The 16,260-nt window shown below is 53.2% G+C and overlaps 1 protein-coding gene across 5 annotated transcripts in view; it reads left to right on the top strand.

Annotated features, from left to right (window-relative positions):
• The window catches only part of BABAM2 (BRISC and BRCA1 A complex member 2), a 389,902-nt gene extending 373,845 nt beyond the window's left edge, over positions 1-16,057 (top strand). For all 5 annotated transcript variants that reach the window (XM_081796995.1, XM_081796999.1, XM_081796994.1 and 2 more), the window contains one exon: positions 15,729-16,057. In XM_081796995.1, coding sequence (XP_081653121.1) covers positions 15,729-15,895 — 167 coding nt within the window. In that variant the 3' untranslated portion in view covers positions 15,896-16,057. The remainder of the gene's footprint in view (positions 1-15,728) is intronic.
• The last annotated feature ends 203 nt before the right edge of the window (positions 16,058-16,260 follow it).

Below are 16,260 nucleotides of genomic sequence, written 5' to 3'. Positions count from 1 at the left end.
CCCAGACGATATGTAAATGAACAGGTGTGGCTGGGTTCCAATAAAACTTTATTTATAAAAACAGGCAGCTGGCTGTTGTTTGCTCATCCTTATTCTAGTCCAACCCCGGTATTTTCAGAGGAGGAGTGACTCCTTCACAGTCACAGGACTGTGACTGCTGGCTCTGGCATCCATGGTGTTCACCAGTTTTGGAAAAAGACACCCCAGCTGTGCAGGTCTGACTGCATTCAGTGGCATGGTTCAAGGTGGGACACCATTTGTACCCCCATGGAAGAGTACACCGATTTGTTGGCTTGATCACCATGGCCGTAAAAGGGAGCCAGACGCTGCTTTGAGGACCTGTGTGGCTGCCCACCCACCCCACCCCTGTTCTATCTGTGTTTGTCCCTGCGTCTGAGCTATAGGATGGGGCAGGAATAGCCCCGAGTGCTGGGGTAGGTTGGTGGCTGCGGTCAGAAAAACAGAAATGGGTCCTTAAGATGCCTTAAAAAATTCAGAGACTAGGAAAGAACTAATCTCTTTCATCTTCTTCCCCACTTAGCAAACCAAACAAGATTCTAATTTATAAATTTTGAGTCCTAGTGACATGCATCCCCTGTGCATGTTCCAGATGCATAAGAGAGAATCCAAAGTACAGAAATGAATGGTCCTCTTTTCAGGGCCACTCTGGTCTACAAAGAACTTTTGTGCTAACTAGAAAGGGTGCCCCCTTGGGGTTGGTGCAGAGCAGAGTTTAACTAATAGCTTTGGGTATTTAAAAAAAAAAAGAAAAAGAAACCTGTCTGTTTCTGTGGGCATGTAGCGCTGGAGAACACACTGCTTAGCAAGGAGAGCAGGGGCGAACTTTGGGCCCCCACTTGCTCCCTTGGCTGATGCCTTTGTGCAGAGTAGAAGCTGTGCACCCAGATGTATCAGCCGCTTCTGATCCCTGGTGTCTTAGAAGTCTGTGGGGTCTTCTCCCACGGGCCTTGCTGGCCGACAGCAGGCTCACACTGCCTGGCCTTGGTTTCTGAGACCATGGCAGCCTGGGCTGGCCCCTGGCATGCCCGTTTTTACCTGGCCCCACCAGGGGGGCTGCCTGGCAAGGGTGTGGCTCAGTGTCTCAGGGCGGGAAAAGGGGCGCCTCACGGCCGGAAGCATGCAGACTTGGTCCCCTCCCAGCAGGCACCATAGACCTTGATCTCCTCGAGGTGCTTAACGTGGAGAGCCCACGTCTTGGCTCCTCTTTGCCCACTTCCGACCTGAAACTGGCTCTCAGCTTCAGGAACGCGCACGATTTTCCAGCGTTCTGTCTCAGAGGTCAGATGCGAGCAGCACAAAGCAATGTGTTGAAGAGGTCCAGAACAGACGAGCTCACAGTGGTGGGAGCTGACCTCGCTCCCGAGGCATTGGGTTACACGTCGCCCCGTGTGTGCAGTGACGCCATTCCGCCGGGACACCCCTCCTCTGTAGGGCGTGTTGTCAGAGTGGTTTTCAGGAGGTGGTTATGAGCTCTCCATGGCTGAGATGGCTTTGTGGTCAGATACGATTTCCAGCTCTCAGCTCATATTGGGGATTGGGTTTGGGCCAGCCGTGTGGGCAAATTTTGAAAGATTCCTAACCTACCCTTTTCATTCCGCATCGAGCCGCGGTTCCCAGCAGTTCAGGGGCTAGACGATTGGGAAGAAGGAGAAGCTGGGAGCCCACAGTAGCCCAGGACTTAATGTCTACTTCCGATCCCCTTTCTTGGTTCTGAAAGGCTACCGGGGACAAGAGGAAATGTAGTTTGTCATTGTTTTGAGCCCTTACAATGTGCAGAGCACTATGCTAAGGAACAGAGTCCCGTGTCCAAGAGCACTTCTCTCTGTGCGCTAGAAAGATGCCGTCGGGAGGAAGAGGGTGGGATGTGGGCATCAGCGCTCCCGCACCCTGTGGGGAAGGGTAATGGCAGCCCAGGGAAGCTGACACCGGGGAATAACCCTATAGTTAGCTTGGGCCCAGAGGCCCAGAGTCTGAGAGAAAGAAAGCTTACACTTAGCAAATGTTTCTTTTTTTTTAAGATTTTATTTATTTATTTGACAGAGAGAGAGCACAAGTAGGCAGAGTGGCAGGCAGATACAGAGGGAGAGGGAGAAGCAGCCTCCCCACTGAGCAGGGAGCCCGATGCGGGGCTCGATCCCAGGACCCAGGGATCATGACCTGAGCCAAAGGCAGACGCTTAACCGAATGAGCCACCCGGGCGCCCCTTAGCAAATGTTTCTGATTTTTAAAACTTACTACTTCAAATCGCCAGGCTCCTGATGATGCCCCTCACTTTGCGCTGCAGATGCTATGGGCAGACATGGGGTTGGGAACTGCTCTGAGCAGGGCCCTCCCAGTGGACCATGGGTAGGTACCAGAAGCCCGGTAGTGGAATGTGAGTGCCCCACACTCGTGCCCTTCCTGCACCAAGCCTGTGCAAGCACTGTGTTCATTTACTTATTCAGCAAATATTAAATGCCTCCTTGATGCTGGCCCTGTTTAGGCAGTTCTCCCAGGTATTCCAGACCCTCTCGTAAACAGGAGCGATTCCATTAGTGTTTGTTGAACTAAAGTGAAGCCGGAGTTAGTTGCTCAGAGTGTGTTCCTGCACCCATGTGGTGGGAGTGGAGGGCGGGAGGAAAGGAAACCAACACAGTTTGAGTCCTTACCACGTGCATCACACGGGTTCCTCATCACAACCACACGAGCTGAGTCCTGCAGGAAATACATGGAGATTCAGGGTGGCTAAGCAGCCTCCCCAGTGACACACAGGTACTAAGTGACCCATCCATATTTGAATTCGGTTCTCTGACTCCCAAATCCACAGGTCGGGATGTTTGCCGGGTGCTCCCCTTGCCACAGGTTCTCTCTCTACTCTGTCGGATTTTTCTTCTCCCAAATATCCCCCAGATCAATAACTCAGGCCAAATCCTAGCCAAAAATGATCACTCCTGATTCTAGGCTAGAAAGTGGGAATCGTGTGAAAGCAAAGTAGGATGAGGTTGTATGACCACAAGCCGAGCCTCATGTTCACAAGGGAGCAGGTTTTAGGAAAACAACAGCCTTTGATGCATGCTCAAAATTCCTTCCATGGTGAGACCCTGGGAGAAGAATCTCACCCAAACAATGTACTCTTGGCAAAGGGAGGGTGGGGGTCTTTTCAGGCATAAAGCTACCAGCAAGGACCCAGAAATCACTCAAGGGAGTTGTTGATTTCCCCAGGAGAACTAGCTTTTGGAAATAAACGTAGCAAAGGATTTCATTTGCCTCCATCCTGAGGCCTCTCTTGCCTCTAACTCCTTAGAGAGGACAGGGGATCGTGGAACTCTTGTCCTTGTGTCGATTCCCAGCTCAGCAACTCGTGCATCCTTTTCTTAAGTTTAACACCAAGTATTTATTCTGATAAAGAAGGGCTAAAAAAAGAACGAACAAAGTTATTATCTGGCTTGGTCTCCAAAAACCCGTCCCTGCAATTGACAGTTACTGCCTTGACTTACTAGATTCAGGAAAAAAAGGATATTCATTCATTGTTCATCAATCATTTGACAGAAAATGAGAGTATTTCTGTGTCACTGAGGTACAGCCCCCCAGAATGAACACAGAGGCCTCCAGTGTCTACACCAGAGCAGGTGGGGATTCTAAAGAGCTACGTTCAAAGCTGGGCAGACCCAGGGCTCCAGAGACAGCAACAACAGGGAGCTCCTGCCCACAGTGCTCAGGAAGGCAGCCTGGCCTTGGGGCCCAGAGCGCATGGTGGAGGCTCAGCTGCCCCAACCATTCCGTTCACAAGTCCCCCCTAAACCTTGGCTGAACGTGAGCCACCACGCTTCTCTCTAGGGTGATCGCAGAAGCAGACAACATGTATACAAGAGACATCAACTTGCAACCCCAAGCAATTGAGGTAGGATGTTTTGTTCCAGAAGACACAAGTAGGACCCATGGGCGGGGGTTCCCAGGGGACAGATTTCAGTTTAGAATAAGGCAAAACATTATAATTAGTAGACATGCCTTTAAATAATGAGGTTTCCATCATGAAAGGTATTCAGGCCGGGGCTAGAGGATCACCCCTCAGAAGTACTGTTAGGGCAAGTCCTGCCTTGAGCAGGATCCTGAGATCTCCACTGTGTCTCTGGTTGGTCCCAAATGAGTGGCTCCACATTTGGTGTTGTGGAGCTCAGAGGCAGGACAGATGCCATGGCTGGGGTTGACAGCAGCAGGCTTTGTGGAGGGCCTGATGCTTATGCCAGGCCTCAGGAAGATGGGTAGATTTGGGTAGGAAGGGAGGCCCCCAACATGTTGCATGGTCCAGGAAGTTTCCCTTTACCTGCAGAGCAAACGAGCGCCTACTTAACTGGCTCCCAGAGTTGCAAAGGGGAATTAATTACTGTTTGTGATATACTTGAAGATTACCCGATGAAAGACCTTGTATAAATGCAAATTATTATTATTGTCATTAAAGATGCTAGACGTTTGGCCTGCCCGATAATGCCCTGGTGTAGCTCTGAGCAGAAAAGAAAGCCAACCTCAGGCAGAAAGTTTGCTCTGGTTGTTCCAGAGCAATCGAAGTAAGACAGAGCAGGTCAGGGAGGGCTTGGCCCATGACTATGAAAGTGAAGCCACCCAGCTCCTGACCAGAATTAGCACGCAGCTCTCTGCTCCAGGAGTCAAGTGTCGGTGTGCCTCCGAGGGCCGGGGCCCTGCTCAGATTCATTCCTTGATCCCTGCTGTATTCGGTGCCAAGACCTGAGCAGGAGCTAGCCATGAATGAGTGAATGTTCGGTTGTCTGCCGGTCTGAGGGATGGAAGGAAGACGGCCAGGATAGATGCTGGCCACCCAATCTTGGGGTCCTGCGTCAGATCTGGAGACAAAAGGGAGAGATCTAGAAACCTCAGATATGTGTAAGGTCTCCAATGATGCTTATTAAGGCTCTGGGAGAGCCCCTCTAGCGAAGCACAGGGAGAGCTTGTTTATTAATTACTGTTTCCACTTAAGACACTGTCTCTGGCTAAAGTGGTTGGATTGCTACAAAAGCAATAATAATAATAATGATAGTGGGTGAAAGTGTATTAGACCTGGACGTGAACTCAGAGGCCATCCCTTCACTTGACAGAGGAGATGTTGGGGGCTCGGAGAGGCGAGGTGGCCCATCCCTGGTCACGCAGCGAGTTAGAGGCCCAGCCGGGATCACACTTTAGGCCTCCCCATTCCCAGTCTACAGCTCAATTATGTCAAGATAATAATACCTCCCATCTTATAGCACTTTGTAGACGTAGTACTCCTCAACAACCCTAGAGAGTTTTAAGATGCCAGACGACCTTAATGTGAAAGGACCTTCTGCCCTCTGCTCTTCTGGGGCTCATTATTTAGAGAACATTCATGATGCCCGTCACGTGCATCTGGGTAGTTGGCATATGTCCTTCTTGTGCTGTCTTTGCCTTCTCGCAGACGTTCAGAGTAGGCCTCACTCTTCATTAGGGTGCCTAGGACTTCCAGGAACCAGAGGGACAAGCAACAGAGAGGCCACGTTCATCCCTTTGTCCCTTGTTCTTGCAGTCACAATTCTACTGCAGAGCCACCTGATTCAGGTCCCCAGACGAGGGCTGAAGAGACCGGTCGACACCCCTGGACACATAAACCTGTAAGAGGGAGGGCCGTGTAGGGGTTTGCAAGCACAAATGTGGGTGTAACAGGGGCTGGCAATAAGCAGCCCTCTAAATTCATTACTGGGCTGTGGGCAATTCCGGTTTTCATGGAGGAGACTGAAATATAGCTAAGCTGATGTTTGGGAGGAGAGGATCAGCACATCAAAGCATGGAGCAATCCCCAGGCGCACCCCCTCACTGAAGACAAGAGTCCCAGTGACTCAGCGTCCTGCAGCAGCCCCGAGGTGGAGCCCTGGCCCCCCTATACATCACCAGCTCTCGCTCCTCTGGAAACCATGGCTATAGGGAAAGAATGTGTACTTCGGAGTCAAGCAGCTCTGGATTTATAAATAGCGTTGCCACCAATTACCTGTGTGATCTTAGAAAAGTTACTTGGCATCTCTGCGTCGTAGATTTCTCATTGGCAAGGACAGATAACAAGGCCTACCCGGCGGTAGGCCCAGGAGAAGGAGTCAACATAAAAAAATACAGATGGAAGCAAATAGCACGATGTCTAGCAGGAAGTAGGCCCCCCCTCCTGTATACTTAGAGCTTCCAGGGTTCTTGCAATCCATGGAAACACATTTATTTTATATCCTTATACAGTATTTATAACTTAAAAGTTTCATGAAAAACTATTTTGCCTTGCCACACGTGACATATTCTGATTTTATTTTGTTTCATTTTAATGCCAGTCGGGACCCACTAAATGGATTTTACAACCCGCTGCAACCATTATACCCATCATTGGAACCAGCCTGTTTGATACCATGTGTAGGTCTCATTTATCCCCATTGTATGTACGTTCTTCCTTTCCTTCCAGTCCTTCCTTCTTTCCCTTGCTGTCTGTAACTGGCACGGGGGCCAGAACTAGCTGGGGACAGCATGGCAGGGCCCCAGGCTTGGTGCGGAGGGGAAGAGCCCTGCCGAACAGGTGCCGCTCCCGGCCCTCTGTGGTGCCTCAGTGGGACTGAGAGGACCCATAACGCCCTCCGCCTGCCAGAGTTCTGCCTCCCGCCGGCCTGCTGGAGAACTTCGCTACTCTCCCAGCCCAGCATAGCCCACCTGAAGTTTCTGCCGAGGCCACTGCAGCCCAGCAGGGAGGGTAGGCCTCAGGCATCCTCTCCCATTGAATAATTTCTTCTTTTGGAATTGCTGCTCTTCCATCTTTAAGCCCCAAGAGCCAGATGTCTGGGGATAGTATTTCAGCTGCCAGGTGGGGGGGGGATGAGAATGGAAAGAAGAGGGCCCATGGCCATCCTTGCTGCCCCTCCCCCTGTATGCAAGGGGGATCTTTCTGTGAACACCCAGCTGTGGGGGTGAATACCCAGGGAGCAGGCAGGGGCCCAAGCTGCCAGGGAAGACATGAACTGCAGCCTCCAGATGCTGAGAGTCTAAGTGGGAGAAGCCAAATTTAGGCAGATACTACTTTAAAGCCCCAGGGAGATTCTCTAGGGAGGACAGGGTTGTTTTACGCCCCAAAGAGTTGATTTCCTAAGCGTTTTCCCAGTCCTTTGGGGGTCTGGCCCTCTTCTGCGGAGGCTGATGCCTGGCTGAGCAGGAGCCTTGGGCAATGCCCACTGGAGTGTGACTTGGGGCCTGGGACCTGCACTCGGCATGGCCAGCTCAGCTGGGACCCTAAGCACTTCCTCTTTGAGGTCTATCCTTTGGTTTTTCCCCTTTCGCTGACTAAGAGGGGAGGGTATTCTGTGACCTTGGCAGTGACTCACGGCCATCAGACAGGCGATCAGCTTCTCCCCAGCGCAGGTGAGCGCAGGAGTAGCCCTTGCCCTGGCCGGGCCCGTGGAGGGATCTTGGCCCCTCCACCGGCATCCGCTCAGCCATCTGCAGGAGCCAGGGCTCGGCCCCTGTTCGTGCAGCCCGGGGCAGAGCAAGCAGAAGACTGGCGGTGCCCACTGCCGAGGCATCTGCCAGCTGAGGTGCGGTGGGCAGGTGCAGATCGGGAGACAAGACGAGCCCAGAGCTGTGGCTCTGCTCTGGGGTCCCAGGCAGCGTCACACTCCTTAGCACCCCACACCCACTGTCTGCCTTCCGCCTAGCCAGGTATACCCCATCATCTCAGCCCACCCCCCTACCAGGGGGCCCAGCCTTTCTCAGTAGCCACATGGGCACCCTCTCCTCCCAGCCTCTCATCAAGTAGGTTTAGGACGGAGATAGCATCAGGCTGAGAGGAATGAGATAGGGAGGACTGGCCCAGACTCTGCCCCTAGCTCCAGGGCCTCTGGTCAGCCTTGGGGCCGGCCTGCCTGCCTGCCTTCCTTTTTTCCTTCCTTCCTGCACCAAGTTGGTATTCGTTTACCATGAGGCCCAAAGGAAGGTGAGCCCCACTGGGCACTAAGGATGAACCATCCCCAAATTCTGCCCTTGATTTGCAGAGACGATCTATGCTAACAGCTGTAATTATCTATCGTATGCTGTGTTAGAAAAACCACTAACTTCTCTGGCCCTCAGTTTTCCCTTGCCTGTAATGACTGAACTATATGACCTCTGAGATTTCCTTTTGTTCCAAAATTTTATAATTCTAAAGTACATCTTTGAGCCAAATGTCTACATCCATTTGAGAAATATCTATTGAGTCGCTATGTGTTGAGCCCTAGACGCAAAGCTGGGATGCAAAGATGGATGAGTGTGACCATGGGTCTGCCGTCAAGGAGTGGGTGGTGGCTGTGGTTGGGATATGACAGAGATGGAGCCCGGTGGAAGGCGGGGGCCCTGCAGCTGGGGGAGGCTCAGGAGCCCGTAAGGACTCCCCGTCCCTCCCTGTCACTTGGCCAGCTGACCTCTCCTGTTCTCCCCTGCCTTCTCATTACACTGCCCCCGGGGATGCCAAGGGGGCAGAGACACCTGCAGCCCCTGGGAGCAAGGCCTCGCCCCTGCAGTTGCAGAAGCTGGCTGCAAGCTGCCGTAGCCCAAAGGAATTGGCCAGGCTCCAGAGGGCCTCCTTGGAGAGCCCAGGAGAGAGAACCACTAGGTAATTTTGATCATTTTAGTAAGCATTTCAAAATACCCTATGATTTAGAAGGAGCCAGATTTCATCCCAATACTTTGATGTCTAGAAATGGTTCCTGGTTGGTTGCTTGTTGAAGTCCTTCTAAAACAGCATTTGATTTAATTCAACACATACTAGGACGACGGTCCCAGCCGTTGGCGGTCTTACAGGCAAGGAGCCCGAGCTGTACAAGACAGTGTCTAGACACCAATCTAAACATTCCAGACTCAAGGCAAACCGTGGCTGGGCCTGAGGTCGGAGGCCTGGTGTGCCCCGGAATCCAGCAGAGGGGCGATTGATTCCAGCTGAGGGTGAGGGCCGCTGCTTGAGGCTGTGAGCATGTGAGGCAACGTGCCCGGTCAGCTATCGGGCTTTTGCATCTCAGGCGTGCTGATTTTCTTGTTTGGCAAGTTAGGACCCCCTAAAAATGAACCAGGCGTGCTCGGGTTGGCACATTTAGGGCGGACTATGGGAACCAGTTACAGCCACTTATTTGTTCCTGAAGCCCACACCAGGAGCCAGGCTGACGTCGCCTGGGGCCCAGCCACAAAATTAACTTCCATTGTGCCAGTCACTTGCGCACCAAGGCACCCAGAGTGGGATGGGCAGTCTTCACAGGGGCCTTTGCAGGGTTTGGGGTGAAGGGCATTGGAGTAGAACCAGGTCTCTTGGTAGAGAAGAGGGGTGACTAAAATAGGGATGACCCCTGTGACATGAGTAACCCCAAATGAGTCTGTATTGACAGCGGCCGCCCGGGACAACGAGGACAAGGCAAGACCCAGAGAAATGATTAGCAGGACTTGTCTCACACTATTTACAGGACGGCTTTGATTTTCAGACCACAGTCGGTTTTCTTATGACTGATTAAAAGCATGTGCCAGTGGAAGTCACAGCTGCAGAAGAAAAGGGGAAAAAGAAATGAGCCTTAGATGTTTTGGAACTTGCCTCTATTTGCAAAAATGAATTCTGACTTGATTTATATTTCCTTGATTTACTGACAATGAGGGTCGTGGCCCTGAACTGCTTCTCCCGCCCCACCCCCACTCCACCACCGCTTTGGCCTGACCCCGGCAAACAGCACAGAGCCCATCTCATGATTGCCCAGAGAAAAGGATGTTTGAATTCCAGAAAGACTACTGCGTTCTGTTTCAGAAGTTGATTGTTTAGGCTTTTGTAAAATAAAAAGTCCCAAGTGAGAGAGGCTAAAGGCAGCTAGGCCACAGGGGCTCCCTCCTCTGTGGCCGTGGAGGGGAAGACGCACTGCAGTGGCACTGAGATCAGGGTACCACTGGGCGGGTGCCTTCCCTGAATTCACAAAGCTTCTGCTTTCTTGCCTGCGAATGGAGAGCCTGGCTTCCTGCCACACCCAACGTGCTGGGAGTGCCAGCCATGCTTAACCAGCTTCGCGTAGCTCCTTCCCTTTCTCCGGAGTCCCCAGCCTCTTTGGGCTTTATTTTCTGTTTTTGCTTTTATTTTCTTAAAGTTGTACCCATTCAGATGTTCAGATGTTGATCTCGTGGATTTCTCTTCTTCTGTAAAGATCCATTGAATAAATCCGGAACTACAGTTCCAGGGGGGAAAGCCCCTGTGGATGAGCCTTTTTGGGCAAAGTTCCTAACTGCCTCCCCCCGAAGTCCTCTGAGGATTTCCCTGATGGTCCCTGTCTTAACTCTTCAGGGTCTCCAAGCCCCTTCTGCAGAACACACTGATTGTTAACAACGTGTGATCGCGCCTCCCCGCGGTGGCAGGACAGAGGGACGGCTGAGGAGCCAACCTTCCGTCCCTGTCGTGAGCGGCCCGAGGTGCCACTAAACATCTTCTCAGAGCCCTGCAGGGTTCATCGCTGACCCCGTCTTGCTGCTGAAAGAGCATCGAGGATGGTCAGAGCCATCACCACCGCCTTCCCACGCTGCCGCCGCCTGGGCTTGCCCTCACTTAACACAGGAAGAGCCGAGACGCAGAGAAGTTAAGTGGCTTGCTCAAGATCACATGGATATCTTAGAAGCATAAGAGATTGTCGGTATAAATCTTCCTGTTACAGGTGAGGAAACTGAGTCCCAGTTCCAGAGGCCACAACAAGCCAAAGCCTGGACTAGAGCCCATGTCTTCTGTTCATGCTTCAGGACTCTTTCCACTTGACCCACTGACTCCCCCTTACGGTACATACTGCCCTGAACAGAAGATCTCTTGGGGGACCCAGCCCACTTTGATACCCCCATCCTGGGCAACCGGAGCCCCGGGATTCTTAAACGTCCCTCTAGTTCCCAGCCGCCGCCCCCTCCCCGACCAAGCCTTTGACCGGAGCCTGGCCCAGGGGCACGGCTTGGGCAGAAGACAGCAGAGGCTGCAGGTGCCCTTCAGCGCACCGTGCAGCCCTCGATGACCCAGCTGTGCGACTAGCAGCTCTGGCCCGGATTTCAGGAGACGCACGGCCTCCTGACAAGTTACCCAAGAAGCCACGGCGGAAAGGATGAGCTGAGGGCGGGACCCAAGGCCCGCTTCTTCCACACAGGGGCTCCCTCTTCTGCAGCCACACATGCTGTAGCTGTTCCCACAGACTCACAGCCTCTGCCCTCGGACCCAGCTTGGTCTCCATGGGAACAGTTGACCTCTATTGATCATCTCTTAAGCCAGGCACCAGGCCAAGGCTGACTTGGACCATCTCATTTAATCCTCGTGAGGATAACCCTTTGAGGCAATTTAAGGTTATTTTTCCCCTTTGATAGTTGAAGAAATTAAAGCTAAAGGGGTGAGTCACTTGCCCAAGTGATACAACCAATAAGGAGCAGTGCCGGGCCCGGAGCCCAGGTGTGGCAGGCTCCGGGGAGCACACCACACTCACCACCTTGTCCTTCACGGCCCACAGCCGACAGGGCCTGCAAGATCACCAGGCTCAGCTCCCTGCTTGGTACATGAGGAATCTGATGCCTGGAGAGAGGAGAGATTTCCTGCTGAGCACCCCGTTCCCTGACTCCTGGTCGGAGGGGTCTGTCTACCTCGCTCCCTGCCGTGCCTGGGAGCCGACGCCTGGCCGAGAGCCGCTCCGGCTCTGAATTCGTGGAAAACCTACCCAGCTTCGCTTTCGGCCTGGGGTCAGTTCTTGAAGTTTCATTCTTCTCACCTGAGACTCTGAGATTGGCCTGAGCTCTGATTTTATAACACCCAGAGCAGAGGGACTACAACCAGTGAAGACGGTCAGAACCTTATTTTGTCCTGAGGCATATTTAGCTCGAATTTGGTCTAAAAATAAATTCCCTTCCAGCGTGAGTAGATAGAATGATGAGTTTGACTGACTCAGGGCCTCTCTCCCCTTGGCTCGTCTTGGCCGTGGGCGGGAGGTGAGGAGACCGGCCCTCCCCGACCTGCCGCCCACCACACTTTAAAGCTTGCCATACGTTCTGTCTTTGGGTCAAAGTTTTTTAAAAGGTGACCGATAACTAGTGCCTTTGGCAAGCTATACCCTGGGCAGGTCTCCGTTTTCTCTGATAAAGAGTGAAATAAATGAAAACAGTACATAAAGAAAAAATAAAAAAATCTGTAAATGGGTGGGAGCACAGTGTCATTTTCCCCTTCGCCCTCCTCCCTCTCCCTGAAGTGACTTCGTGAGGAGCCCAGGGGAGAGCACTCCCTGACAACAGCTGGGAGCCTCATGCCTCTCAGCAGCCCTTCTCTGCGCTGCTTCCCCTTGGTGGCACGTGGCTCGCCGTGGCAGGGAAAGCCCAGGGCAGAACGGGAAACTTCAGAACTTTCTGAAGAAGGAGAGAGCTTACTCTAAAGCAGGTTCCCTCTTGCCAAGACCTTTTGGTCTGAGGAGCTGGTACTGTTGCAGCCCCCACCCCAGAACTTTGTAAGGAAAAACCGAGCTGATCAGAGATTTGCTTCAGGAGCCGCGCAACTCTGGGCCTGAGCGCGGAGAGCGCGGAGGTGGGGCGGGTGCTCTCCGCCCTGGTGCGCACCTGCTCAGGTGCGTGTTTTGGGGCCAATTCGTACCTTGGGGGGGGGACACCGCCCTGCCCAGGGGTGCCGGGGTCGGCCACACTGCACAGGATACTTGAAGCAGCAGAGCAAATGCAGTGGACGTTGGCAGCCGCCTGTCCGTCGCTGACCCTCGAGGACGGGCCACCAGGCTCCCCTCCGGCGAACGCATGCGTGTCACTGGGCGAACAGCCGCAGATGGAACATGGGGGAGGAATGAGTGGCCCGCACTTGTGGGCGGTGGCAGGCAGCTGGCAGGGTCCCTTCCCACACGGTCCCGTGCAGGCGTCCCGTCCGGGTGGGCTCATCACCCCTGCTCACGGGGGAAACACAGCTCGGGGCTTCCCTTGCCCGCCCAGCCTCGCTCCAGGGCTGTGGCACTTCCAGCCTCGTCGAGGTCCCTCCGGGCCATAAGGACCGGCAGAAAAGGGCTTTGAGCTCAGAGACGGCCACGGTTTCGCTGGCTCAGGACCACGTCAAACAGGATGTAGATGGGAGAGGGTGCTTTATCTTCCTTTCTCACTGTTGGCATAATTTGAAGTTTGAGACTGGACTGTTTCTTCTTTTTCAGTACCTAAATACCACATTTGTTCACTCTCTGAGGCCACTCTCCCTCACTTTAAGCAGCATGTCATGAACATGCCTTAACTCTTCTTGCAAACCGGTGGCCATCAGTAGGTACGTTAATGATAGCCACTTAGGTCTCGCTGAGTGCTGTCCGTGGGCTGGCCCGTGGGGTCCCTGCTTCCTAGGGCCCACCGTGCAGCCTGGCAAGTACCACATACGTGCATGTGACAAACGCTCCGGGAGAAGCACAGAGATTGTCTGTAGGCTAGGAGAGAACCTCTTGGTCACCAGGGAAGACTTGGTAGGAGCCAGAGCATTTGGCCTGAGCATGAGATGGAAAACGGCATGTGTGAAGAAGAGTGGGTGGCCAGATTGGAGTGGGGGGCTTGCATCCTGGACCATGCATGGGCATCGGGGGTTCTGTGACATCCCCTCATTGCTGTGGGGGGAACTTACCTGCAGTTTTTCTGGGAGAGGATCCTTAGCTCTCTTAGCTTTTCAAGGGAGGGGTGCATGAGCCTAAAAATGTAATGGAAGGGCAAAAACAATTTTTTTGACATGTTGGAGCCAGACACTGAAAATCATTGAGTGCCAGGCTGCACGTCTCGGGAGCATGCAGGGTCTTGGTCGGGGTAGTGACAGAGGCCCACACGTGAAGAAAATGTATTTAGTTGCAACAGACAGGCAAAGTCGGCCTGCGTCCAGAGGAGAACCAGCATTCTGCAGCAGTTCTGTTGAAGGGTAATAAGGCCAGGAGCCAGGGGGTGTCACAAAGGGTAGAGGGACATTGTGGGGGAAGAGAAAGAACCTTCAGGATGAATTCACCACAGGGCTTTAGGGAGAGGTGGAAACAGGGTTCTGGTACAGAAACACAAATGGGCCAAAGCACATTCAAAGACAATATTGAGGAGCCCTTCATTTGGAGCACACTGGTTTAAACTACAGAGACATCCAGGTCACAGAGTCCCACAGGTGACTGGAATGTGGGACGGAAGTTCAGGGGAGAAATGAGGGCCGGAGGCCCAGATGGGGCGGTTCTGTGCTCAGGGGGCTGAGCCTGAGAACAGCGCCACGCATGAGGGGCATGGAGGGCAAGACAGGAGGGTTCCAGAGAGAGAGTTCATCGGGGGCACAGCAAGGAGAAGGGAGGTAGACCCAGGATGTGGAATGTCACCCGGGGAGGACGGCTCCCTGAGAGAGGAGTCAGCATGTAAATGTTGCCCAGAGCCCGCGGAGGCCAGGGCTGTGAAAGCCAGAAGAAGGGGTGACATGTGGAAGAGGTTTCGGTTGACTTGGTGTTGGGGCAGCGGGCAGGCAGTCAGGTACCATGTAACTGCACAGTGGGACCCCAGGGCCTATGGGGTACTCACCCCGGCACTGAAGGAGCCCTGTTTGGGGCCTTTGTGGTACTGGTGGTGACTGGGCCTCTTGGTGGCCCTTCCTGGTTCATGTCACAGTCCTGAGTGAGCCACTCTAGATAAGTGAGGTGTGACTACTCTGGCCTCGTGTGAGTCCAGTGCAGGGGAGAGAGAAGTAAGTGGCAAGCCGGGGTGACCAGGGGCAATGGGTGCCCACCCTGCCCCTCCACTTTCTACCTCACCTGCTGTCTTCCCGCAGAGCTTCGAGTTCCCAGCTCACAACAGGCCGCCCGCTGCCCCCAGTCCCCCCTGCCGTGTTTCTTGCCTAGAACACCCATAATGTCTACTCCTCCTCCACCTTCCTTGGTCTCGCCAGCCCAGCGCCTCGAGGTTCCTCCATACGTGTCCTTACCGCCTCGATTGGTGTTACCGATGTGTTTGCCTCCTCCTCTGAACTGGGATCTCCCGCCTGGCAGGGGCCCCATCCAGGTCCCCTGGCAGCCCCTGGCACCTCATACCGTGCCTGGCAGAGCAGGCCCGTGTAGAATGTGGAGCCCATCTCTACAGAATCAAATCTGGGTGCCAGAAAGGCCCGATGGTCTGCCCCAGATCACGTCACCCATCCGTGACTGGCCAAGGAAGCTTCTCTTGATACCCAGCCTGGCTTTCTATCCAGTAGCCCAAGCTACACGTATGTTTGGAAATAAATGGAGACCGTGGAACACTTAGAAATCCTTTTTATTAGACCCTCTTTGTCTGTATGAAGTCAAGGATCCAACTGAGTGGAGAGTACAACTCTCTTTATATTTCAGATCAAGAAACGACGAGGTGGCTGGCTTGGCCACTGTCTGGCTTGTCTCGGGGGTCAGGCCCTTGTCTTTGGCCTGGGAGAGGCAGAGGGAGCCCGAGTACTGACATCTAATAGGACCTGGCAGCCTGGAAGGTCTACATACAGGCCCTTGAAAGATCCGTGCACGATAGCACAGAAGTGAACTGCTTGTACCTCCCTTGGAAAAATCCAGAGGGTTTTGCATCAGCAGGGAAGGGGAATCCAACCCAAGATGCATGAACAATAAATAACAACTGTTCTGAGTTAGGTTGAAAGCTCTGAGTTGCACTTTTTTTCAAGTTGTTTGTGCTAACCGCAATTTTTTTCTCCCCCTCTTTCCCACCAGGGCTTATTTCAAAACCTTTGTCCCTCAGTTCCAGGAGGCAGCGTTTGCCAATGGAAAGCTCTAGGAAACACCAGTCTCAAGAGGTGGCCAGCCAGACTGCTGTGTCCACATGCGGGTCAGCACATATGGCCGCTTCCTGGAAGCCGCTTGGAACGCCTTCAAGGTAGCGTTCTGCACACACAGCAGCTTTGCACGCCCCGCCTGGAGCCTAGACTGAAGCGGGCTGGCGCTAACCTGGATCCTCGAGCCCCCACGGCTGGTCGCTCCCTCTTTGTTTCCTTCGGTATACTTCTTAGTTGGAAGAAATAAAATCAAATTCTGACACAGTATTTTTCCAGGGAAAGTAAGACATCACAGATGCACACACCCTTATTCCAGGAAAGCCTTTGTCTCTGAGACCGGGTTTAAGTCTTAAGATGAAACCACGCTTTGCTTTTATTTTTCCCTGAAACTCGTGTCGTGTGTGTGTGTGTGTGTGTGTTTTACTCCCCAGCATTTCCCACTTGGGGCGGCTCTCCATTGGAAAAGGCGC

This window comes from Leptonychotes weddellii, chromosome 10 (assembly GCF_054177405.1).
Source record: "Leptonychotes weddellii isolate Sample4059 chromosome 10, ASM5417740v2, whole genome shotgun sequence".
NCBI classification, from domain to species: domain Eukaryota; kingdom Metazoa; phylum Chordata; class Mammalia; order Carnivora; family Phocidae; genus Leptonychotes; species Leptonychotes weddellii.
The sequence above is the reverse complement of the archived record's forward strand: the minus strand, read 5'-3'. Positions and strand labels throughout refer to the sequence as shown.